The sequence below is a fragment of the Chinchilla lanigera genome, unplaced genomic scaffold (genome assembly GCF_000276665.1).
Source record: "Chinchilla lanigera isolate Chin_1 unplaced genomic scaffold, ChiLan1.0 scaffold00105, whole genome shotgun sequence".
Lineage (NCBI taxonomy): Eukaryota > Metazoa > Chordata > Mammalia > Rodentia > Chinchillidae > Chinchilla > Chinchilla lanigera.
In genome coordinates this window covers 5,589,719-5,612,922 of record NW_004955506.1, presented here as the reverse complement: position 1 = coordinate 5,612,922, position 23,204 = coordinate 5,589,719, and the positions used below count along the sequence as shown (strand labels likewise).

The window sequence follows — 23,204 nt, the reverse complement described above, 5'->3', positions numbered from 1 at the left end:
CAGGGAACACAGGGTCGAAATGAGACAGCCAGGGAGAACTCCCCTTCCAGATATGCCTCCATCCCCTGTGACATTTCCCCTGCCGGCCATGCGGAGCCAGCTGTCCCCGTCTCTGCAGCCAGTTCACTCCAGGCCCGTCTGCAAGGCTTTTTTTCCACTCTGTCTGGGACCACTTGATCCTGGTGGCAGACAGGCAGACGCAGCTTCTCTCGGGAAGCTCTAGGTGGGAGGCACTGTGCCCCAGGGACCCTGACCCTCTTCCTGGGCCAGACACCTTCTCTCCATCCCTCCCCCCACGGTGATCAGGAGTCCACAGGGCACATCTGGGCCGTAACAGGAGGAATCCAAATAGCTGCAGCCAGATGAGCCAGTCCCCAGAGTACGTGGGCAGTGGCCTGGAGCCAACACAGGTGTTGGGAAAGGGCTGCAGGGAGAGGGCTGCAGAAGAGCTGAGCATGCCAATGAGAGAATCTGCCTGGAAGCAGTGCCCTTTTGTGTCTCTTAACCAGCAAGTGTCAGGCAGGGCCCTGTGGACAGGGGTTGGCTGGCTTGTCCCATGTAATTTCCATGAGCACATAAAAGCCCGGGTGAGGGACACAGTTGTGTAGATGTCTCCTTTCCCAGCTGCTGTCACAGAAGTTGCCTGCTGCCCCTCCAGTGTCTCAGACTCACACTCCTCCCCCTCCATCCCTCCACATCCCACAGGGCGGCCAGCCAGGCCTTCTTGACCCCTCCACCTGGTGGCGGTCACACATCATCAGGTAGGCTGATGTGGACCTGGGTGTGGTGGGGCATACCTGTAGTCACAGCACTCTGGGAGGCTGAGGCAGGAGAATCACAAGTTCAAGCCCAGTCTGGGGCAATTAAGAAACTTTGAGGCCCTGTGTAAATTTTTTTTTTAAAAATTACAAAAATAAAGAAATAAAAGGGGTGGGGATGTACATCAGTAAATGGTCCTGGGTTCAATTCCCAGCACTCTTCCCCGCCCGCCCTAAAAAGCTGCTGTGGGCTGAGGGGGAGGAAAAGGCCCTTGGATTAAGGTTCTTCCTGGGCACAGAGGAAGAAGCTTCTAGATGAACATCTAGAACCCTGTTATAGTTGATACATTGTGTCAACTTGGGGAGTCTAGAGGTTTGGCTAAGTGACTCAGCAGGAAGCCAGGGTGCTTACTTTGTATATATCCTGAGCCTGTGGAAGAGGAGGGCATGGAGATTATGTGAGAGCTACACGCCCCTTAGGTGGGGGTAGCCTGTTTACAAAGTAAGGCACGGAAAAAGAAGCTGCTTGCCGCCATTCCTCCGTTTTGCTCTGGCTGTTTGCTGTTCTGCTGCCATTCCCCCCTTTGCTCTTGTTGCTTTGCTACCTTTTGCCTCGGAGCCAGCCAAGTATGGACTGAAACCTCCACAAACTGTAAGCTAAATAAACCTTTCCTTCCTTCATTTTTGGCGTTGGGTGTTTTGTCTCAGCAACGAGAGAAAAGTAACCAAGACAAACCCAAACATTCTGCAGGGTGTTTTCCTCATATCGAAACCTTGGTTGGAGGAGCAAGCAGGTGGCTTCTGTGGGCCCAGCTGCAGTCACTACATTCGCAAGGGACAATTACTCTTCCTTCATTCCCCCAGCTTAGGCAGCACAGTTCTAGGTGCTGGGGACATAAGGATGCCTAGAAGGCCCAGCAAGCAAACGTAAGTACTTAAACATGCACTTGGTTCCACCTGCTCTCCAGACAAGGACAGCAGAGTGGGCAGGGGCTTCTCAGAGTGGAAACTAGGTGGCTGGAGAGGGCTAACTAGGTGACCTGTGTCACAGGATGGTGGGGGGAGATAGGCCCAGCAGGCCAAGTCTGCCTAGAGCATCAGAGAAAGCAAGGTGGCCCAGAGCAGAGGACGGAGAGGCGGAGTAAGGGTGGGGGCTGGGAGGCAGGCCGAGGTGCTGGTGGCCCTTGCTCAGGTGGGACAGGAGCCCTGGGGGTGCAGAACAGGGCCCAGCAGTCCTCACTGCTACCCTCCAGGCTTGGTTGGCTCAAGTGCAGAGTACCGGGTCCTGGGAACCAGGAGTTGTGTGACTCCAGGGTTTGGGGGCTGAGCTGGGGCTCTGGGAGCGACCCCAACAACACAGGTGTGCTGCCTGGAGCTGCTGCGTCTATCCTGCAGGTGCTGGGGCACGGGGCTCTGGTTATCCTAGGGCTCTGAAGATCATGCACACCTGGCAGCAGTACCTGCAGCCCAGACCAAGAGGTGACCAGCAAAGGACACCTGTGACGACTCTCAGCATGGGGGTCGTTGTGGTGATATATTTTAGTTTGTATGGTCCTAGTTGTGGCTTTGGTTTATGGGGCAGATCTGATTAGCTTGGTGTTTTCTGAGGCAGACAGAATGGACAACTTGCTATAGCCCAACCCCCTGCGGTGGACAAGTGGTGCACAGCCCCTCCATTCCGCTGGTGTGGCGGGTGGATGGCAGAGGCCCCCGGAAGCGGCAGGCTTCCTCTCCACGCCACGCGAATCCCTGAGTCGCTCAGCAAAGTCATCCTAGCGACACTAATCAATGAGCCTGGGAGCTGAGCGGCTCACTGCAGAGGCAGGGCCCGCTCAGGCCTCCTGCTGACAGCTGGGCCACCCGCCTCCCTCCCTCAGCCCTGGGCCGGCAGGAGGCCTGGGCTGGGGGCTGCCCCTGTCCACTGCTGCTGGCTGCCAGCCACCGCCCCAGCCTTGCTCTGCAAAAATTGCAAAATATTTTCAAACATACACAAAAATACAGAAAGTAGTAAGTCCTTCGTGTACTTGCGGCACAGATTTAAGGAGTGTTGACATTTTGCTATTTTTGCTCCAGCTTCTTTTTGAAAGAAAGAAAAACCTGACAGATCAGCAGGCGCCCTATCCATTTTGGTCTGTCTGTCTGTCTGTCCATCTGTTCAGGACCAGGCAGGGGAGGGGTTGCTGACAGTGAGCAGTGAGTTCCAGCTATTGGGGTGGGGGGTCAAGGCCCTCTTTGTGTTTTGCTGTGTTTTGTTCTGTTGTTTTTGGCGTACTGGAGGTGGAACCCAGGGTTCTGGCACTGAGCACCATCCCCAGCCCTTTTTATTTTTTATTTTGAAACAGAGTCTTGCTAAGTTGCCCAGGCAGGGTTTGAACTCCTGCCTCAGCCTCCCAGAGTGCTAGGATTACAGGTGTGCACCACCATGCCTGTTTTCAGGTCTTCGTTCTGCAGACAGTCCCAGTGGTGGCCTGGAGGGGCAGCCGAGACACTTGGTGAGACATGTGAAAGACACAAGGTGGTCACAAAGGTGGAGCAGGACAGAGAGCTCGGGAGCTCAGTTTACTCCCAGGAGGGTCCCAGTACCTGCAGTCACTCACTTTACAGAGAATCGAGGACCGCCAGTGCTGGGGCATGGGTGGGGAGGTGAGGGGTGCGCAGGGTTCTTGCTGGGGCACCCCCTGGGCCCCTCTCCTCCTTTTAGGCTGCCAGAGCCAGTGTCCCCCACCTAGGGCAGGGCAGGTCCAGACCCTCTACCACCACTCAGGGAGGGAAAGAGACAACGGTCGAGGGTGGGTTGCACTCACCTTCCTCATCCTCTGGCTCTGCTGGGGCCGGGCCCTTGTCAGCATCTGAGTCCTGCTCCTCTTCCTGCAAGACAAGGCCAGGGTCAGCGCTGCAGGCAGAGAGCAGGGACTGTCAACCCTCTGGATGTCCCCGGGGTGTGTGAACCGGTAGGCAGCCAAGTCCCCTCTGGCTGTCTGCGGCAACCACTTCGATCACTTCAGGCACAAGAGGAAGCCATGGAGGTGCAGAGGTGGGAGGGAGGGCCCCGAGGCCCGGTGCAGCCACACCCGGCCGCAGCCCTATCCAGGGCTAGGTCAACAGGCAAGTGGAGGCTGGGGCACCACAGCAAACACCAGGGGGCCAAGGAGCATGCTGCTTCCCTGCGCACCCCGCGCCTTCGACCTTGACCTTCCCCAGGCTGCGCTCGTCGCGCATGTGGCTCCATCCCAATAGGCAGGCCCAGGGTCTCCTCCCGTCCTAGCTGTCATAGCCAGGGAACAAAGGCAGGAGACAGAGATGGCAGGGCTGCCCAGGACGCCAGCAATGTCACACGGACTCTTCCACGTCACAGGCTCCTCTGCTTCCTGCACCATTCTTTTCTTAGATTTTCTTCTCTCTCTGCCCCTTCCCTCCCATTTTTTCTTTTTCTTTCTTTCTTTCTTTCTTTCTTTCTTTTTCTTTCTTTCTTTCTTTCTCCCTCTCCCTCTCCCTCTCCCTCTCCCTCCCCCTCCCTCTCTCAGGGCTCTCACATTGAGCTTTATCACCATTTCCAATTTTTTAAAATAATTTTTTGTTAAATTTTGAGACAAGGTCTCCCTAAGTCACTAAATTGCCCAGATTGGGCTTGAACCTGTGATCCTCCTGCCTCCTGCTCAAAAACACTGGTGTCACCAGACAGGGTCTGAGGAGGCTCCTGAAGCTGAGATAAGGAACCTAACACCCTGCCCCCGTCTGCAGGTTTGCTGACTCCTGTCACAGAAAAAGAATTTTCAGGACTAGTCACTAAAAGGCATGGAAAGGGTTTTATTAGGCAGAAATTTAAATTTTACACTCAAATAGAGTGTAGCGGGGGGGGGGGGAGAGAGACAGAGACGGAGACAGAGACAGAATTTTCTGGAACTGGGAACATTCGTGCTTCTCTAGAGGGAGTGGGAACCCAGGAAAGGGTGGCCGTCTCCCCAGAAGAGCACTGGCCCACATTACAAAGATGAGCTCAGTTTTTTTTTTGCTTTTGTTTTCTTCTTTTTCTGAGACAGGGTCTCACTATGCAGCTCAGGTTGGCCTTGAGCTCACTGTGTAGACCAGGCTGGCCTTGAACTTGCAGCAATCCTCCTGCCTCAGCCTCGTTAGTGCTGAGATTATAGGTAGGAGCCACCATCCCAGGCTTGTTTGTTTTTTGTTTTTTTTTATGGATAATTTCAGTATTCTTTGAATTCTCTCATCCTGCTCCTTTATCTTAGGACCAGGCAGTTGCTGCTTACTTTCTCAAACCCACTGAGGGACTTTCAGTACTCCCAAGGAAGGGAAGGAGCCAGAACTTAACCAGGTAGATGGCTGTGGGTGACTTTGGCTGGGTCCCGGAAGTTGCAGGTCCCGGAAGTTGCAGTCTTCAAAGTACAATTTTAGCTACGATCTCCTCGTCTCCTTTCTACCTCCTGCTTACTCCTTCTCTCCTGCCTCACTGGGATCACAGGTGCTCTGCACCGCGGCTGGCTCGTAATGGCATTGTCCCTCCCTGTCTCAGTCAGCATCCACTTTTCCAAAATCGGAGCTCCGCCTTCTCAGCCGGTTCTCTCCCAGGGCAGATTCCAGGAACAGATGGCCGGAGGAGTGTCCCGCCCCACCCTGAGCAGAGGGAAGGAGCCACTGGCACTTGCTGGAATATTTGAGGATGAGAGGGTCCAACGGATGGGCCAGTCGGCAAGGGCTGGAGGGTGTGGAGCCCCAGGAGGTCTAAGAAACCGCAGGTCTTGAAGAGCTACTGAACCCTCAGAAGAAGGCTTCTCAACAAACAGAGCACACTGAGCCAGAGGCCAAGCTTTCACAAGCCTGGCATGGTCAAGAGCAGCACTTGCTGGGCCTGGTGACCCTCAGAGACGGGGAGGAGCTGCCGGGGAAGGCAGGCTCTTCCTACTCATCCATCTGTCCAGGACCAATGCGGCCCTCCGCACAGACAAGGTCACGTCTGGGGTGCGGCCACCTCAAGATTGTGCTCAGCCAAGTGTTTCTGTGGCTGAGAGGGGTGGGCACCTCTCTGGAGACAGGAAATAGAGATGCCCACTCCTACAGCAATCCCACTTCTAAGACGCTGCTTTCAACAACGTTAAATCAGGATTTTTACACAAGAACTCTGACTGCAGCAGAAAACAAGACAGCTATAAGCAATGAGATGTTTACCCACAGAGTTAAAGATAGTCCAGCTAAGCTGGGGGCAGTGGCTCATTCTGGCAGGCTGAGGCAGGAGCATCAGAGATTCAAGCCCAGGCTGGGCAACTTTTCAGCTTAGAAAGAATCTGTATCAAAATAAAAAATAAAAAGGGTCTTCGGGCCGGCCCCCTGCCCCATAGGCGCCCGGAAGGAGGGCCCCCGGCACACAGGAAGCCGCTCGGTGGTGAGCACTGTTGCGCGCTGGCCCTCAGGCCGGCCGCCGCAGCTCAATTGAGAACTACCATGACACAGAGAAACAGTGACACAATTGGCCCACCATGCACCGGCTGCAGATGCCCACCCACGGACCTGTGTGAATCATTCAAACATGGAGAAACCCCTGGGAATACATGCCATACAATGGGTCACTCTTGCTCCTGCCATTGAGAACCAGAAAGGTCCAGAGTCAGCGGAGGAGCAGCTGCTGAAAAAGGACTCAGAGAACATGAGAATGCAGACTAAGCCCAAGGAGTCAGAGGTCCTGTGGAGGTCCTGTGGACTGGGGTCATGAGAGCTGTTCAGAAGCTGTAAACCAGGAGGACCTTGCACAATACCTGCAGAGACTCCCTGGAAGCCATTCTTACCCTGAGAGTACAGGCTGCGGCGGAGCTCTGGAGAGGTCTGCAGCAAGATTCCTGCTGCCTGTGCTGACAGTTGGGGAGAGGACACTAACTGGTTGTGGGGTCCCAACGTGATGGGAGGCTGGAGAGAAAATACTACAAAGAATGGCTTTTGCCCCAGATGGCTCACTTGAGATGTTAGTAAGAATTGCCTCCTCAGTATTCTATAGCTGTGACAAGGAGGAGGCCAAGGAGAGAAAACAAAGAGACCAAGAAAAAGCAGCTGCTTTTGCTGCAGCACTAAGAGAAATAGACCCCAGGTCTGATTCCCGGGGCCCCAAGAAGAACTCAACCACTGTATTCATCTGCTACAACTGCATTCATCTGCTACCACTGTTAAAAATCAGGCCACCTCAAGAGAAACTGCCCTAAGAGGCCCCATGGGCCATGCCCTGAATGCAAAGGTGACCACTGGAGATCGGTCTGTCTGCTGAAGCAGAGACCCCAGAGCTCAGACCCATCCTATCAGTTAGTCCAACAGGAATGAGAGGGCCTGGGGCATACTCTGCCTTCTCCCTCTGGCCAGATTGTCATCTCCATCGAGGAGCCCTGGGTAATCATGACCATGGAGGAACAAGAAAACAGCCTGTTGCTAGACACAGGTGCAAGTCTCTTGGTCCTTCTTTTCAATTCTGGCCTTCCTTCCAGCCGTCACACCTCAGCGACAGGAGTCACTGGTGAGGAGGTAATATGCTATTTTTGACAACCCTTAGGCTGTAACTACTTGTTAAATCCTTCTTGCGTATCTCTGTCTTCCTGAGAAATCATTTTGAAGATACCACCATGTATTACAGCAGCCACTGATATTTTCCTACTGATCTGTCCATAACTCTGCAATGTTTGTATTGTTCCTATGCTATTTTATAAATGGATGCATGTCTATTATGTGTTTCCTACAACAACCATTGAGAATAGTTAATGATTATTCAATAGGTCACTCATGTATAGCTCTATTTATTTTCTTTAAAAGCCACTTTGAAGATACCAAACTATAGTACAACTATTGATAATCTCCTACCTCTTTTGTCTGTAACTCACAATTATTTGTCTATTTGTTCTCCTGAGAACCTATCTTGTAGATAACAATATGTAAAACAATAACCATTGATAATTTCCTACCACTTTGTCTGTAATTTGGTAAGGTGTTGGTAGGGCCCAGGAGACCCCAAGGGTTGTGAGTGTTCGGCGTTAGGAACCAAGGTCAGAGATCAGACCTTGGAAGCAAAGATGCCGGAGCATACCTGTCACACAGAGGAGTCCCCCCCTATTATTATGTTATCCTCGGGCATCTTTGCTTCCAAGGTCTGATCTCTGACCTTGGTTCCTAACGCCGAACACTCACAACCCTTGGGGTCTCCTGGGCCCTACCAACACCTTTTGCTCTGCTGAGTCACACACCACGTGACTCCCGTGGGCTCCTAGGAGGGAGGGGTCACCAGACAGGCCAAGTCATGATCAGAAGCCCAGAGAGGGTGAAGGGCGGAAGCGGATTAACAGTCACTCACAGATGTGACTGCAAGGGCCCCAAAGATGAAAAGGAAAACAATAAACACGAGCAAAAGCACATCCTGAGGAACCCGTGGCCCAGTGGGGCAGGCAGCTACACAAACGGTCACGGTGGATACAAAATCCTGTCATCCCAAAGGGGTCCCGGAGGCGCTCCCCGCATTAAGTTTCAGCCCCAAGGCAGTGAAGGGCTGCGCTATGCCGGGGTGTATTTTGGAACAGTTATCAAACGGTCCTCCATGGAAGCGTCCCAGGGCCTCACAGCAGGGCCAGGCTCTGGACTTCGACCGGAAAGCGCACTCTCATCTGCCTCTGTCAGGAAGAACTAAGCGAGCAAAGCCTGCTGGGCTTTTAAAGACAACAACCGAGGAATGGTGGTACACGCCTGTAATCCCAGCACTTGGGAAGCTGAGGCAGGGAATTGCTGTGAATTTGGGGCCAGCCTGGGCTATGTAGTGAGTTTAGGGCTGATCTGGAGTACACAGTGAGATTTTTTTTTTTTCTCCGGTACCGGGAACCGAACTCACAACCTTGCGCTTGTCAGGCAGGCGCTTTTGCCGCTGAGCTAAATCCCCAGCCCCCACAGTGAGATCTTATCCCAAAAGAGAAAAGAAAGGGCGGTGGGGTACAAAGAGAGAGAGAAACAATATCACCACCGCCCCCGCCACCAGAAGTGATGTGGCTTGTGTGTGTGGTACTGGGCCTGATGCAGGGCCTCACACGTGCTGAACACACGCCCCGTCACTGAGCTCCCCTCTGACCCCTCGTTACTTTTTTTTTTTTTTTTTACAAAGTAAAACGCCACTATTATATTTTGCTCTTACATTATAAAAATGTGTGCACAGTGGAAAAACGAAGTTCTGACACCGGTGAGCAGTGCAGGTGCCAGGAACCTGGCAGTGCACACCTGTGGTCTCAGCACCCTGGCAGGATGAGACAGGAGGGTCACCAGTTCAACACCAGAGACCCAGTCACAAAAAATTAAAACTTAAGGGAAAAAAATGCAGAGCTGGTCCCACAGAGAGCTGATGCAGAACATGGGAGGGTTTAGGTTTCACTCTTCAGGAAGTGAGCAGCGCTGGAAGCTTTTAAACAGCAGGATCAGAGCTGCAGTCGAAGCCCTTTGTGGGGACGCCTAGGAGAGGGGGAGGGAAGAGGCAAGAAGGGGCAACCAGCTTTCCAGGCCCCCTGCAGTCGCCTCAGACAGAAACCTTTTTCTCTCAGTAAATTCTTCCTACTCTTAACCTCTGTTGTTCCTAGAATCCATTCCTCAAATTTGAGAGATATTGAACTTGGTGTTTCTGACACCTGGCAGGCTGAGAGTTACTTTCCCCTCTATCACTAGGATACTGAAAGTTTTTATGTAAGGCTATACTTTCAGGGATCATTTCTATAGTATGAAAGTTTTTACAACACCTTTGTTGCGTTTACAAGGCAGAAAAAACAAATTTAAAAAGAAGCTGGAAGAACTCTGAGAGGAGGCTTCCAAGCCCAGCCTGAACGGAGAGGCCAAAGGCATCTGGTAATCCCGGCACTCTAGGAGGCTGAGGCAGGAGGAAAAAGAGGCACCTGGCCTCTGCTCCATGCTTGATAAGTGACTCAGTGAAGGTGGCCACAGCAAGGGCTGTCTCTCAGGGTTCTCGAGGTCTGAGTCCCACCACCTTCAGGTGACAGGCCACCCCTGGGGCCAGCACAATCCCCACAGAGGCAGGTTCATTTCAGGGTCTTGGGAGAAACAGGAGTGGTGCTTAGAGCGCAGACTACAAACTTCTCAAAAACTCACCATGAAAAGGAGAGAAGGGGCAAAAAAAAGAATAGAAGGAAAAATGGAAACAAAGCTTTTGTAAATAAGGAGAGGAAGAGGGGTTGAAGAGCGGGGACGGGAATGCGGGGAAAAAAAGAGGCATGTACAAGTACAAATTCCCTGTGATGAATGTGATCATTAAATTTATCTAAGACGTACCAGTTTTTAAAAAGCCACCACTATTTTTGTTTTTGAGACAAGGTCTGAACATGCTGCCCAGGCTAGCCTTGAATTTCAGGGCACAAGTGATCCTCCTGCCTCAGCCACCCGAGCAGCTGGGACTGCAGGTGTGTACTGTTGCACCTGGCTCCCCACTGCTGGGTTCTTGCCGATGCCCCAGGACCATGTTGAGCCCCATGAAATGTGTCCCACCTAGCCTCCCACTTAGATGCCGAAGCCTTTACCCAAGTGGCTCAGCCCTGCTGTGTGGTCAGCCCTGCTGTGGTCTGTCCGCAGGTTCTGCCTCTGTGGTTTTGACCTGCTGTGGGTCAGAAATATTTGGGGGCAGAAACTGTGTCTGCACTGGACATGTGCAGACGTCTCCCTTGTCACTGTTCCCAAAACAATGCCGAATAACGACGGGTACACAGGGTTCCCACCGCACGAGGCACCGTGAGTAACCCGGAGATAAAGCTTAGGGAGGATGTGCGTAGGTTCTTCGTAAATCTTGTGCCACTTTCTGGGAGGGACATGAGCATCTGTGGGGTTTCGCATCCACTTTGGGTCCAGGATCCATCCCTGGTAGACCCTGAGGGGCAGAGTTCGAGGCAGGGCCTTTAAAGAGGGGACTGAGTTAAAGTGAGGCCCTCGGGCTGGGCTCTAACCCAAGGGCTTCTGTCCTTGTGAGAAGAAATGTCACGCACAGAGGCAGCAGGAAGGAGCGCCCATGAAAGACCAAGTGAGGACACGAGGACAGAGCCACATGCGAGCCCAGGCGAAGGAGCAGCAAGAGAAAGTGACGCTGCCCACAGCCTGACCATGGTCACCTCGATCAGCCTTCCAGAAGCTGTTGAGAAAGCCTCAGTCTGGCCAGGAATGTAACTCAGTGGCACAGTGCCTGCCTAGCAAGTGCGAGGTCCTGAGTTTGATACCAAAAAAAAAAAAAAAAAGCCTCCATCTGTGATATTTTGCTAGCACAGCCCTGGGAAACTAATACATCACGCTTCTAGTCAGAATAAATCAATTTCATGACAACTGTGGATTGATTAGCTGGGCATGGGTGGTACACAACTATAATCCAAGGCACTCTAGGAGGCTGAGGCAGGAGGGCTGAAGTTTAAGACTACTCTGGGCAGTTTAGTGACTTAGCAGGGACTTGTCTTAAAATAGAAAAGGCTGGGGGTATAGCTCAGGGTGAAGGTCCTGGGTTTAATCCCCAGTACCACACACACACACACACACACACACACAAAAATTGTAAATTGGTAATCCCCTCTGAGACAGAGAGCTTGTTCCCAAACCAGGCCCAGCTGATACCCAAAGCCAATCACTTCACTGACCAGAGGCTCAGCATTTTATTACTGAGTAGAGGCCAGGTTTTACTTTCAGATGTTCCAGAATACTTTTCTAATTCAGCTTTTTCCTCCGATGGAGAGGGGAAAGGCATAGCAAAGGGGAAGTACTCCTCACACTTCTCCACAGCCCGCGGCGCATTGTGGAGTGGGCAGAGGGTCTGGGGGCGGGGTGGGGGTGTCCAAGCCACTGCACGCTGGCCTCATCTGCAGGCGCCACATGGCCATTTATGGCTGCCTGGCTGAGTCCTGCCTGGTGCCAAGTGCTGAAGTGGAGAGGGCCGGGAGAGGCCGAGCGGGAGGCAGATGTGGATGGCCCTAAGGCTGCCTCCCTGGAGTCCTGCACAGAGCATTGGTGGGGGCCTGCGGGCAGCCGCAGAGCGGCCTCTCACACAACTCGAACAAACCTGCCGGCCAATCCAGGATGACGACAGATGACAGACGCCCTGCTCAGCCGGCGAGAGGGGGCCTGATCCGCTTTGCCAAGGGGGTGCGGATGGGGCTGGCCCTGGGAGCGTCCTGCCATCCAGAAGGGTTCTCTTAGGACCGCTGCTCGGCCTCTGCATGGAGGGAGCACGGGCGGCAGGCAGGCCGGAGGCAGAGCGGTGGGCAGCTGGGGAGGGCGGTGTGGGAGGAGCCAGGCGGAAACCGTGCCTTGCTCTCCTCAGATGCCCGAGCAGAGAACGTGGGCCCCGCCCCTGCTGCTGCAGGTAGAGGACACACAGACTCCACCCCTCATCCATATGTGCAGCGGGGCGAGACAGGCCCTGTGTGAACTGGTCTTGTCCCAAGCTGTACCCTCTCCTCCGTCCACTTCCTCCCAGCAGCTGTGACACCATGATGACTTCAGAGGACTGGTTCTAGACCAGTCGCTCTTTTTAATTTTGACTTCTCCCCTGGCCCCTTCCTTTTAACGGTGTCCGGCACCCTTTTCCTACTCTCCACTTTCTGTACATCTGCTCTGCACTTCCTCTGGCTTCGTGTCCTCTCCTCCAAGGTACCTGCTCTGGGGACACCGTAAAATGCCGGCTTCATGCTGCATGTCCTGCTCAAACCCTGCACCATCGGCGGCTGGCTGCCACGCTCACTGCCAACCGCGCCGTTCCCTTTCTCTCTTTCTTTCTCTTTTTCCCCTTTTCTTTTTTCAGTACTGAGATTGGATGCAGGGCTTTGCACTGAGCTACATCCCCAGCCCTTTTTATTTTTTATTTTGAGACAAGTCAAAATAAATTGCTAAGAACTTGGGATCCTCCTGCTTCAGCCTTTCAGAATGCTGGGATTCTGAGACTTGCACCGCCACATCCAAGCTAATCCCTGGCTTTTAAAGTCCTCCTGTTTCCAGAGTCTCTGGTGCTCAGTTTTGGGGAGACCATCTCCTCTGGGGCATGCAGAGAAGCACTTTCATCTACCATCACAGGGGGCGCCATCGTGCCGCGACTTGTGTCTTCTGTGGCCTGGCATGGCTTACCCAAGGCCTGTCCTTTGCTACTCACCTGTGGGCCCCTCCCCTTCCTCTGTCTGGGCAGGGGTCCCCTGGGGGCCCCCAGTATTTTGTATACTTTTTTTTTTTTGGTCTTTTTGAGACAAGGTCTTGCTATGCAGTTCAGGCTGGTCTTGAACTCACTTGTAGCCCAAGTTGGCCTCAAACTCACAGCGATCCTCCTGCCTCAGCCTCCCGAGTACTGGGATTACAGGTGTGTGCCACCATGCCCGACTTTTAAAATTTTTTTTATTTTTTAGCTCATATTTTTATCCTCCCCTCAGTGTGGGGAAAAATGGTAGAGAAAGAGGGCCGAGACTCTTGGCTTGCGGCTCTGCCTCGGGGTGGGTGCTGGGCTTGCGTGTGAGACTGAAAGGGCTGACATGGAGCACTCTGAGAGAGGGCTCCCGGCTGAAGGAAGCAGCAGTATCTTGTCTTTCTCTCTGTGCTTTTTGCAGCTTACCAATGTGCACAAGAACTTACGGGGTGCCAGGTGTAGGCTGGGCCTGTCCCGGGCATGAGGGCACCGGGGCGCCGGGACATGAAGGTTAACAGACATTCCTCACAGAGGGTGGAGGGCAGGAGCTGAAATGAAAGATGACCTCACGCTGGCTGCAGAGACAGCCAAGCATGCTGAGCCTCGCGGAGGAGGGGACGCCACTTCTGCTGACGTGGCCCAGGCCTCGGGGCGCACAGAGCCACTGGCACTCAGGGGTTTCATGTGGGCGCCAGCTGGGGCCGAGCAGCGGGAAGGGTCAAGGTCAGGGGCTGGGGGGATGAGGGCGGGCCGGGCCGGCGCTGAGAGGCAGCTGGTGGATTCTGGGTTAGAGAAAGCGCACCGGATGCTGGCGGCTGAATGGGGAGGGGTGGGGTGGACTGGCGACAGGGAACCCTGAAGAGGCCAGCGGTTGGCCCAGAGGAGCCATGGCAAGATGACAGGAGGGCCACGTGCAGGAGACCCTGGAGACAGACGGGGCAAGACTGGAGACAGAATGACAGCAGGCAGGAGGGGAAGGGAAGAAAAGGGCACACCTGGGCTTTTCTTTTGTTTTTTTGAGACATAGTCGTGCTATGCAGTTCAGACTGGCTTTGAACTCCCTAGGTAGCCCAGGCTGCTCTCAAACATGCAGTGATCTTTCTGTCTTTCTCTGTGCCACCAAGCTGGATTTTGTTGTTTGTTCTTCTAATGCCTAGGCTTTCGGGCAGAGCCATGCAGAATACAAAGGGTGGGACGGGAAGAGAGACCACGTGTCAACAGATCGATCCCAAGACACCCATCAGACTGGAGGGGAAAGGCAGGCCAGAGATGGGGCTCAGGGAGCGGCCTGGGCTGGACACACATGATTGGCTGCACCAGCCACTGACCAGGAAGACCGCGGTGGCCTGGCCCAGAGGGCCTCCTGGGCACAAGCCTTTCCGGTGGGCACAGGGCACAGGCAAAGTGCTGGCGCAAGCACTGGCCCATGGGCAGAGAAGGTGGGAGAGAGACTGAGTCACCGTTCTTGTGGCCAGCACCACCTGCTCCCTGCCCTAGCGGAGCTTCTATTTGATGTCCAGGCCAAAGGCGCACAGTCACCAGCCTTAAGCAAGTACTCCTGCTCGGGTGGTGAGCACGCCACATTCAATCCCGTCAGATTAGCAGTTTTTGGCAATGCTCCTGCAAAGAGGATTCAGAGGACATCAAAAGCTCTATAGAAACAAGATGAGACGAGACAAAACAAAACGGCACCCTCGGGCTGTCATCTGCCCTCTGCCAGAGAATATAGCAGGCAGTTCAACGTGATTCTACATTTGGGGACAGAGAAGGTCTAGGAAAGGGAAGAAAACTAAGGGAGCCACACGGTCCAGTATACAGGGTTGAAGAATCAGATCATGGCTGGGGAAGACCTGGCTGAATGATCCTGACCGTGACTGACTTTGGATATAGTAACAGAAGGCGGGGGCTGGGCAGTGAGCCCCGTGGTAGAGGTCTTGGCATGCCCGAGGCCTTGGCTGGATCCCCAAACCTGCCAAGAGGACAGGTAGACAGATTTTTTCTGTTGTTGTTGTTTTGGTTTGTTTTCTGAGGCATGGTCTCGATATGTTCCAGGCTAGCCCAGAACTCACTCTGTAGCTCAGGTTGGCCTGGAACTGGCAATCCTCCTGCCTCGGCCTCCCACAGTGCTGGTACTGCATGAGTACACCACTACACCCAGCTACGGTGGACAGTCTTTAAAGTGTCTTCTCAGCCAGAAGAAGGGACAGTTTCCAACTTCAGGAGAGAGTGGAGGGGAGGGCGGTGAATGAGGGTAGGGTAGATGGATGGTAGACACGAGCATAGGGGCTTCTGGTCCAGAAAGGAGCATAGACTGAGTCCTCAGCAAGTCCTAGTCTGCTCAGGAGAAAGATGATTCCGCGGTCTCCCCTCCCGAGCCACAGTTTTGCTTTCTGTGGTTCAGTTACCCACAGTCACCCATGGTGTGAAGATATTAAACGGAAAATTTCAAAAATAAATAATGCATACGTTTTAAACAAATTTAATGACTACATCGCTATAATTGTCTTTTATTGTTATTGTTAATCTCTTGCTATGCCTCATTTATAAGTTAAACTGTATCACACAGGTGTGTATAGGAACAAACGTAGTCTGTATGTGTCTGGTTCTATCCCAGTTTCATGCATGCTGGGCGTTGGGCGCATAATCCAGGATAAAGGGAATGAGAGCAATGCCATGTCACAGAGTTGGGGCCCTGCTGGGAAGGTACCCAGGACTGTCTCAGCCAGACATCAGGTGGTCAGAGAGTCATCAGTGTGCACATGGCTTGCTTTTTGTTTGTTTTTGAGACAGGGTCTCGCTATGTAGTACAGTCTGGTCTTGACCTCACTTTCTAGTCCAGGCTGGCCTCAGCCTCCCATTACTGGGACTATAGGGTATGTCATCATGCGCAACCTCTTGGTCCATTTTAATTTTTTTTTCTTAATTTTGAGACAAAATCTTGTAAGTCAAATTGCCTAGGCTTGTCTGAAACTTATGGTCTCCTGCCTCTGCCTCCCAGAGTACTAAGATTATGGGTATACACCACCACTCCTGGCTACGTGCAAGGAATTCTTACTTGAAAATATTATAACACACACCGACACACATACACGGAGTGCAGGACTAGAAAGCAGATGACTGTGGATTATTAGAGCTCTAAAACACTTCACAGAGTTCTTGGTTTTGGTCCTGTTATATAGCCCAGGCTGATGTCAATCTCACAGTGATCCTCCTACCTCAGCTTTCCAGAGCTAGGATTAGAGGCATGTACCACCACACCCAGCGATTCACATATTTTTGTGTGTGTGTGAAATGTGAGCTATTCACATCTTTTTTGTGTATGTGTTCTCATTATGTTGCCTAGGCTGACCCCAAACTCCTGTACTCAAGAGATCCTCCCACCTCAGCCTCCCAAGTAGCTGGGTCTGTAGATGCGCACCACTGCACCCAGCTAGAGGCAGTTTTTAGATAAGCAATCCCACAAATTCTACAATGAATTCCCTTTCACCTCACACAGCTGGTGAGTAGCCTCTGTGGCCCTTGGCATGATGCTCCTACCACCCTGCAGAGGGAAGGGAAGGGCCCTACCTAACTTTCTGCACAGCAGCCGGCGGGGAGAGGACTGGCAAACAGCTTGGCACCACGACCCCTTGCGCCAGGGCTCTGAACCCAGTCCACATCTCCTGGTCCACACAGCCGTCCTCACAGTGGCAAACCCAGTGTGGCCAGGCCAGGGATGGGGCAGGAATGCTCTGGTCACCAGGGATCTGGCATTTCTCAGGAGAAGTATACCCAAGGGCCAGCCTTCTCACCCTCTCACACTGCAGGCCAGGCCACAGGAGAAAAACTGTCTGGCAGGGAACACACGCATCCTTTTACGTCCAAGGCTCCAAAGCTAGGCAGCCTTTTCCCCCAACATGTATTTCTTAAAATCTTACTACCTTTGAAAAATTACTAGTTCTTGCTCAAAGAAAAAAAAAATTTTTTTTTGAGATAGGGTCTTATTATGTAGTTCAGGCTGGCCCAGACTCACTTTGTAGTCCAGGTTGGCCCCGAACTTGTGACAGTCCTCCTGCCCTAGCATCCTGAATGCTGAGATTTACAGGCACGCGCCATTGAGCCTGGCCAAAAAAATTTTTTCTCTTCATTTTGCTAAGTAAAAATTCTGACAGCTGGGCATGGTTGCACATACCTGTAATCCCAGCACTCCGAAGGCTGAAGCAGGAGGATCATTGCGAGTTTGAGACCAGCCTGGGCTACAAAGTGAGTTCAAGGCCAGCCTGAACTGCATAGTGAGACCCTGTCTCAAAAAAAAAAAAAAAAAAAATTCTGACAGCTAAATTTTCTGTGTAACCAAGATTCTTGCTGAAAGAATGAAGGTGAGCTGTCTTACCCTTGGTTTTCCTTTCTTTCGTGTGTGTGTGTGTGTGTGTGTGTGTGTGTGTGTGTGTGTGAGAGAGAGAGAGAGAGAGAGAGAGAGAGATAGAGAGACTGGGGAATGAATCCAACCCAGGGCCTTCTCACTGACAACATCCCACACCTTATCCCTTCCCCTTTTTTAAAATTTTGAGGCAGAGTTTTAGTAAGCGACTAAATTGCCCAGACTGAGCTTAAACTTGCAATCAACTCTCCTGCCTCAACCATGCTGGGATTACAGACTGTCATATCTGGCTCAGGATTCTTTCTTATATGAAGGAAAAAAATCAAAGTTTGAACTTAAACTATTTTTTTTTGGTTTTTCTCCGGTACCGGGAACCGAACTCACGACCTTGCGCTTGCCAGGCAGGCGCTTTTGCCGCTGAGCTAAATCCCCAGCCCCTGAACTTAAACAATTTTACAAAAACAAAACAAAACAACAACCGGGCATGGTGCTACATGCCTGTAATCCCAACACTCAAGAGGCTAAAGCAGGAGGATTGCTGTGAGTTCGAGGCCAGCCTGAGCTACATAAGCAAGTTCAAGGCCAGCCTGCACTACATAAAGACCCTGTCTCAAAAAATCAAAACAAAACCAAAAAGGAACCCCAAAACAAAACAAAAATACCTCTTTGAGCTACCAAACACAGAGCTCCACTACAGCCCCAAGTTGCCTGCTCTGCTGATGTACATTACTGTAATTACTATGGACACATTTTGATTTATGTCTTATTTTTTTTTACTTATTTAATGCCAATTTGCTAATTAACCCAATGTTCTAATGAATGGGCACTTGGATTATTTCCAGTTTTCCCTCCAGGGAATCACTAGACCCATTGTGGACTCCACCACTGCCCCCCATGCCTATGCCGAGGCCCCATCCCTCAATGTGACTGGAGCTGTGGGCTCTGGGAGCTGAGCAGGTTTAGATGAAGCTATGAATGTGGAGCCCTAGGATGGGATTAGTGCCCTTAAGGAAGGAAGAAGGGACACCGTAGTTTCCCTCTACGGCCATCCAGGACATAGCACGGGGGCATGTGCAGGCTGAGGAAAGCCCTCACCCCAACCCAGATCTGCTGACGCCTTGATCCCGGCTTCCCCAGCCTCCCGAGGTGTGGGAAGCCAACGCTTGTCATTACCAGCCTGTGGGATTCCGTTAGTCAACCTGAGATGATGGCACAGAGCAACTGCCAAACGTCTAAGTGTCCCTCTGCCAGCTTTTGGTGAGAACAGAATGCGGGATAGTGTCACAGGACAAAGGTCAGGACAGATGATGGAAGGGGTCTACCTGTCCCCCAATAATCCTGGGGACTAGGGTCTCTGCAGCTTCCAGCGGGCACCCCCGTGGCCACAAGGTGGGCAAAGACAGGGGTGACTTCACAGCAATGATCGGGCTCAGCTGGAGGAGCCGGACAGACAGACAGACAGATGGACGCTGTGCAGCCAGCAGACCATTATCACCAGGGGTCAGAAAACCCAGGCCCTTCCCGAGAAATTCCCTCCTCCATTTCTTTTTTCCAGTGTTGAACTGTATTTGTATTGTGAAAACTGCCAAACCTGCAGAGAAGGTGGAAGTACCGCACACTTTCACCTGGTCCCGGCGGCTCTGCCGGCTCCGCCCTCCCCACGCTTGCCCGGGGTTTGAGATGTCAGTCCCAAATATTTCAACATGCTCCTTTCTGAGGACGGTGACATTTCGCTATATTACCACAATGTCAGCATCACACTCTAGCAGTTCAGCATTGCCCCAATGCAATTATGTAACACCATTCATTTAAAAAATGTCTCAGGCCTAGGGATACAGTGCCGTGGGAGAGCACTTGCTCAGCTTTTGCTCAGTTTTTGCAAGAAGGGGGTTTGATGTCTCAAGTCTCTCCCAAATGTCTTTACAGCTCCCCACCTCCTGCTCTGGATCCAGAATCCAGTCACTAATCAAGAATCAAGACTAGAGGGCTGGGGATTTAGCTCAGCGGCACAGTGCCTGCCTGGCAAGCACAATGTCGTGAGTTCAATTCCTGGTACCAGAAAAAAAAACAAACGAAAAAAAGAATCAAGGCTACATTCATCACTCTGCTTTAGTCTCCTGAAGTCTCCTAGCTTGTGCTATCAGCCAGCTGCCCTGCAGAAAGTCCCTACTCTGAGGTTCAGTGTGTAGGACTTGCCTCGTACATTCTAGGTCCTGAGTTCAACCCCTAGTACTGCAAAAAAAGAAAAAATAATCCCTACTTTTTTTTTTTTTTGGCCTTGTTTTTGAGACAGGTCTTGCTATGCAGTTTAGGCTGGACTTGAGCTCACTTTGTAGCCCAGGCTGGTCTTGAACTCGCAACGATCCTCCTGCCTCAGCCTCCCGAGTGCTGGGATTTACAGGGGTGCGCCACCATGCCTGGCCCTACTGTTTTGTTTTTGAAATGGGCTCTTGCTGTGTTACGGGGGCTGGCCTTGAACTCCTGAGGTCAAACAACCCTCCTACCTCAACTTCCCAGGTAACTAAGACTGTAGTACACAATGCTGTGCCCACATCCTACCCTGGTTTGGGCTAGGATCCAAGTGTGAAGAATGAGTCTAGAGCGTTTAACTCTAGTACCCCTGGAATAACCCTTTGCCCTCTGTGCATGACCACAGCTGGGGACTCCTAGGGTATAGATACAACCTCACCAGAACCTTTCCATTTATTAGGGAACCTGGAGCTCCAATCTACACATTAGCACCAGAAAAATGCGTCTCTCGGCCTTAGGAAGGCCCAGCTCCTGGCCTTGACTTTGCTGGCTATAGTTCTTTGTGGGAGCAGGGTGAGCTGCATAGCACTTCCTGCCTCCTGGGAGGAGAAGGGAGTGTGGTTCTAATAATGCAATCCTGCCCCGTCCTCTGACTCCCTGCCTGTTTTGCCGCTGCTGCACTCAGAGGCATTGGGGAAGCCAAGGGGCCTTCTCTGCTGCTGGTTGCAGGGGCCGTGCAGATCTCACCCTCATTTTTTAGGATGCTTTCAGGGCCTCAGGCCCATAAACGGCCCCTTCCCACTCCACGGGGCCTCAGATGTGGGGGGTACTGGCCACAGGGATGCTGCTCCGTGATCTACTGCGGCAGCTGCCGGGTGGCCTGGGGCTCCAGATCCTCCTCAATAATCAGCTTTGTGAGTCACAAGCAGCAGCTGCCCGACTGCCCAGGACTCACTGGGAAAGACAAGGACTGGATTAGATGGGAAGCAGTTAATGGAAAATGAACAGGGAGGGTGAGGGGAGCTAGACTGCGACAGATGGAGGGGACACAAAGCTATCTGTGTCCCCTACACTCCCTGACCCAAGGCCTCATGTTCAGGCCAGCTCAGAAAGGGCTGGGGAGCCGGACATGGTAGCACATGTCTGTAATTCGGGAGCTCTGAGAGGCTGAGGCAGGAGGATCACAAATTTAATTCTGACTTTAGCAATCTATCAAGACTCTGTTTCTAAATAAATAAAGGGTGGCTAGGAATGTAGTTCAGTGCAAAGGTCAAAATGCTGGGGACCTGAGCCTCTGGGGTAGGCCACTGATGTATGAATTCTCTGGCTGGGTGGGTTCTCTCAGGACAGCCCTTGCAGGGCCTGAACTCCCTTTACTGTCCCTGTCCTCAGAGCACCCATTTTCCTTACAGAATGCGCACCTACCCAGACAGGAGGCCCCTATTTCAACACCACCATCGAATCTAGCACATTAGAAGTTCCATAGGCTGAGAGCCCAAACCCCTTGTAGAGAAGTGCTGTGACCCAGAGGCTCAAGATGTGACCGTAAACCACTAAATACCCTCCTGGACTTCACTCTAGAACCTGCTGCTGGGTGATAAAAGACCAAGGTATAAACAGTGCTGCTAGTGAGCCATAATGGCTTGAGATTAGTCCAGATGCTCTCTCCAGTGCCTAGGGGCTCACAGGTGAGGCCGAATCCCAAACCCAGGGGCAAACGGAACACATCAGCGCATGCCCAGACCCCTCCCCCTGCCAGGAGAGCAGGCTCCGGGATGCACACAACTGCCCTCCTCGGGCTGGCCAGGAGCCACTCTAATGACACAATTAGTCACCCACTTGTCAAGCAAAGAGCCTGCTCAGAGGGGGTCTGGCAGAAAGAAAAATGCCTCTGAGCCCACTGCCCTCCCTTCCCCTGCAGACTTCTCTCCAGTGTTAACCACGGTGCCCAGCAAAAGTCAGAATGGGCATCTGTGAGCACTCCAACCCTGTCCTTGCTGCCCTCCCCACTACACAAAGGCTCTCGGGGAAAGACCAAAGTATTACAGGCTGACTGGAGACCCCAGGTGGTGGCCTGTGCTAGCCAAGGGGATGCAGTCCTGGGACCATGGGCAGAGGGGTTGCCGGTCTGAAGAGATGAGTGGGAACGAGCACAGGGCTGGGAAGGGATGTCCTGTAGTGCCAGGTCCTAGCTGGTGGCCAGCACCAGAGTGGCCTCAGGCAGAGGTGGAGAAGGCCATCCTGGGGGTGTCTGAAGCTCCGAGCTGCATCCCTGAGGGTGGGATGGGGGCATGCTACGGCCCACCTGCAGCCTGAAGAGCCTAACCACGGGCTGACAGACCACCAGACAGGCTTTGGTGATAGCAACCAGGCGTATGGTTTAGTACCTGGGTGCAGGCAGGCAGACAGCAATAAGGCCAGAAACAAAGAGAAGTGGGCCCCTTTTATAGGGATAGAAACAAGGCAGGCGATGTTAGGCAGGAAGATTTTAATGAACATCTGTGGTCAGAGTTCTCTGGCTGTCTTGCACCTGAGTGGGCAGGGTCCTTGAAGGTTGGTCCAAATTTTCGGGACATCTCCAGATGTCCCCAGGACCTGCAAAACTCCTGTCCTATCTTATCTCCTTCACGACATCCAGTGCTCCCCAAGACTACTTTGTTGTTGAACGGAGTTCCCCGCTATGAACTGTACCTCCTCTGGCAAGTGGGTTGGGGGCTGGGAGAGTCAGGTCAGACTGGAACCTTACAAAAAGGACAATAAAAACGACTGCAATGGTCAGGTTCGGCCCTGTGGGCCTCGAAAAATGCCACATCGACTCTGGAATGTGGGTTTCAAGTTGGCCTAAAAAAGAGGCAGCTTTCCCCCCCATGTCCCCGAAGTACTCTATTTCCAACATCCAGACAACTCATACTGCGGGTATCAAAAGAAGCCACGTGCGTGTGGATTTGGGAACCGGTGGGCGCGAGGGATGAGAGCGGGGAGTGAAGCGAAATCCCAGGCGATCGATCCATCGAGGCCTGGGAGCAGAGAGCGGCCCCACCCGAGCCGACCCAGCCAGGGCGGCTCCCAGAGCCCAGGGGCGGAGGAGCGGAGGAAGGAAACAAGCAAACTCCAGGCACTCGTCACTCGGCCGCACTTTCTGGGGGAGGATGGCGAGTCTGAGGGCTGAGACTGCACGCCCCGAAAAGTCGCTTCCCTTCCTGGGGGCGGCCGGGCCCGGAGGCTCGCGGGGGTCGGGTCGGGCAAGGACAGGAGGGGCGCGGGCCCCCGGGGAGGGGAGGGCCCCGTGCGTACCTGCCTGGCCTCGGCCGTCAGCTCCTCTGCCTCTGCCGGCGCCGCAGCGGGCTCCCCGGGCTCCTCCGGGCCCTCGGGTTCTCCGGGTCCTGCGGGCTCCGGGGCGCAGGAGCTGGGCGGCACGGGGGTCCCGGTGGCCTCGGCCGGGGGCGAGGCCTCCCGGACCTCCCCGCGCCGCAGCAGCAGCCAGGCGAGCAGCAGCGCTAGCACCGTGACCAGCGCAGGGAGCGCGGCCAGCAGCTCGGCCGGCGCCTCCATCGCGCCCTGCCGCCAAGAGCCGCAGGCTTGCCGGGACCCCTAGGGAGCCCACCAAGCCCCGCCCTGGGGCGGAGCCTGCGCCTTGCCCCGCCCCCGGGCAGGAGGGGGCGGGACT

General features: G+C 53.2%; 1 protein-coding gene and 1 long non-coding RNA gene across 4 annotated transcripts in view; one reads left to right on the top strand and one right to left on the bottom strand.

Annotated features, from left to right (window-relative positions):
• Mxra7 (matrix-remodelling associated 7) overlaps positions 1-23,157 on the bottom strand; it is a 31,368-nt gene extending 8,211 nt beyond the window's left edge. Inside the window, exons 1-2 of one of the 2 annotated variants that reach the window (XM_005407417.1) lie at positions 22,832-23,157; positions 3,563-3,626 (exon numbers count right to left, since the gene is read on the bottom strand). In XM_005407417.1, coding sequence (XP_005407474.1) covers positions 3,563-3,626; positions 22,832-23,089 — 322 coding nt within the window. In that variant the 5' untranslated portion in view covers positions 23,090-23,157. Of the gene's footprint in view, positions 1-3,562; positions 3,627-11,817; positions 12,265-22,831 lie in introns of those variants that run through there. The other variant, XM_013506029.1, reaches the window with a different exon arrangement.
• Positions 1,519-6,241, top strand: LOC106146944. Of its 2 annotated transcripts, none has more exons than XR_001231594.1 (4): positions 1,519-1,685; positions 2,154-2,237; positions 5,003-5,088; positions 5,236-6,241. It is a non-coding gene; the product is annotated as an uncharacterized LOC106146944 (long non-coding RNA). The 2 variants fall into 2 exon arrangements; XR_001231595.1 differs by having other exon boundaries at positions 2,154-2,287.
• Positions 23,158-23,204: the final 47 nt, after the last annotated feature.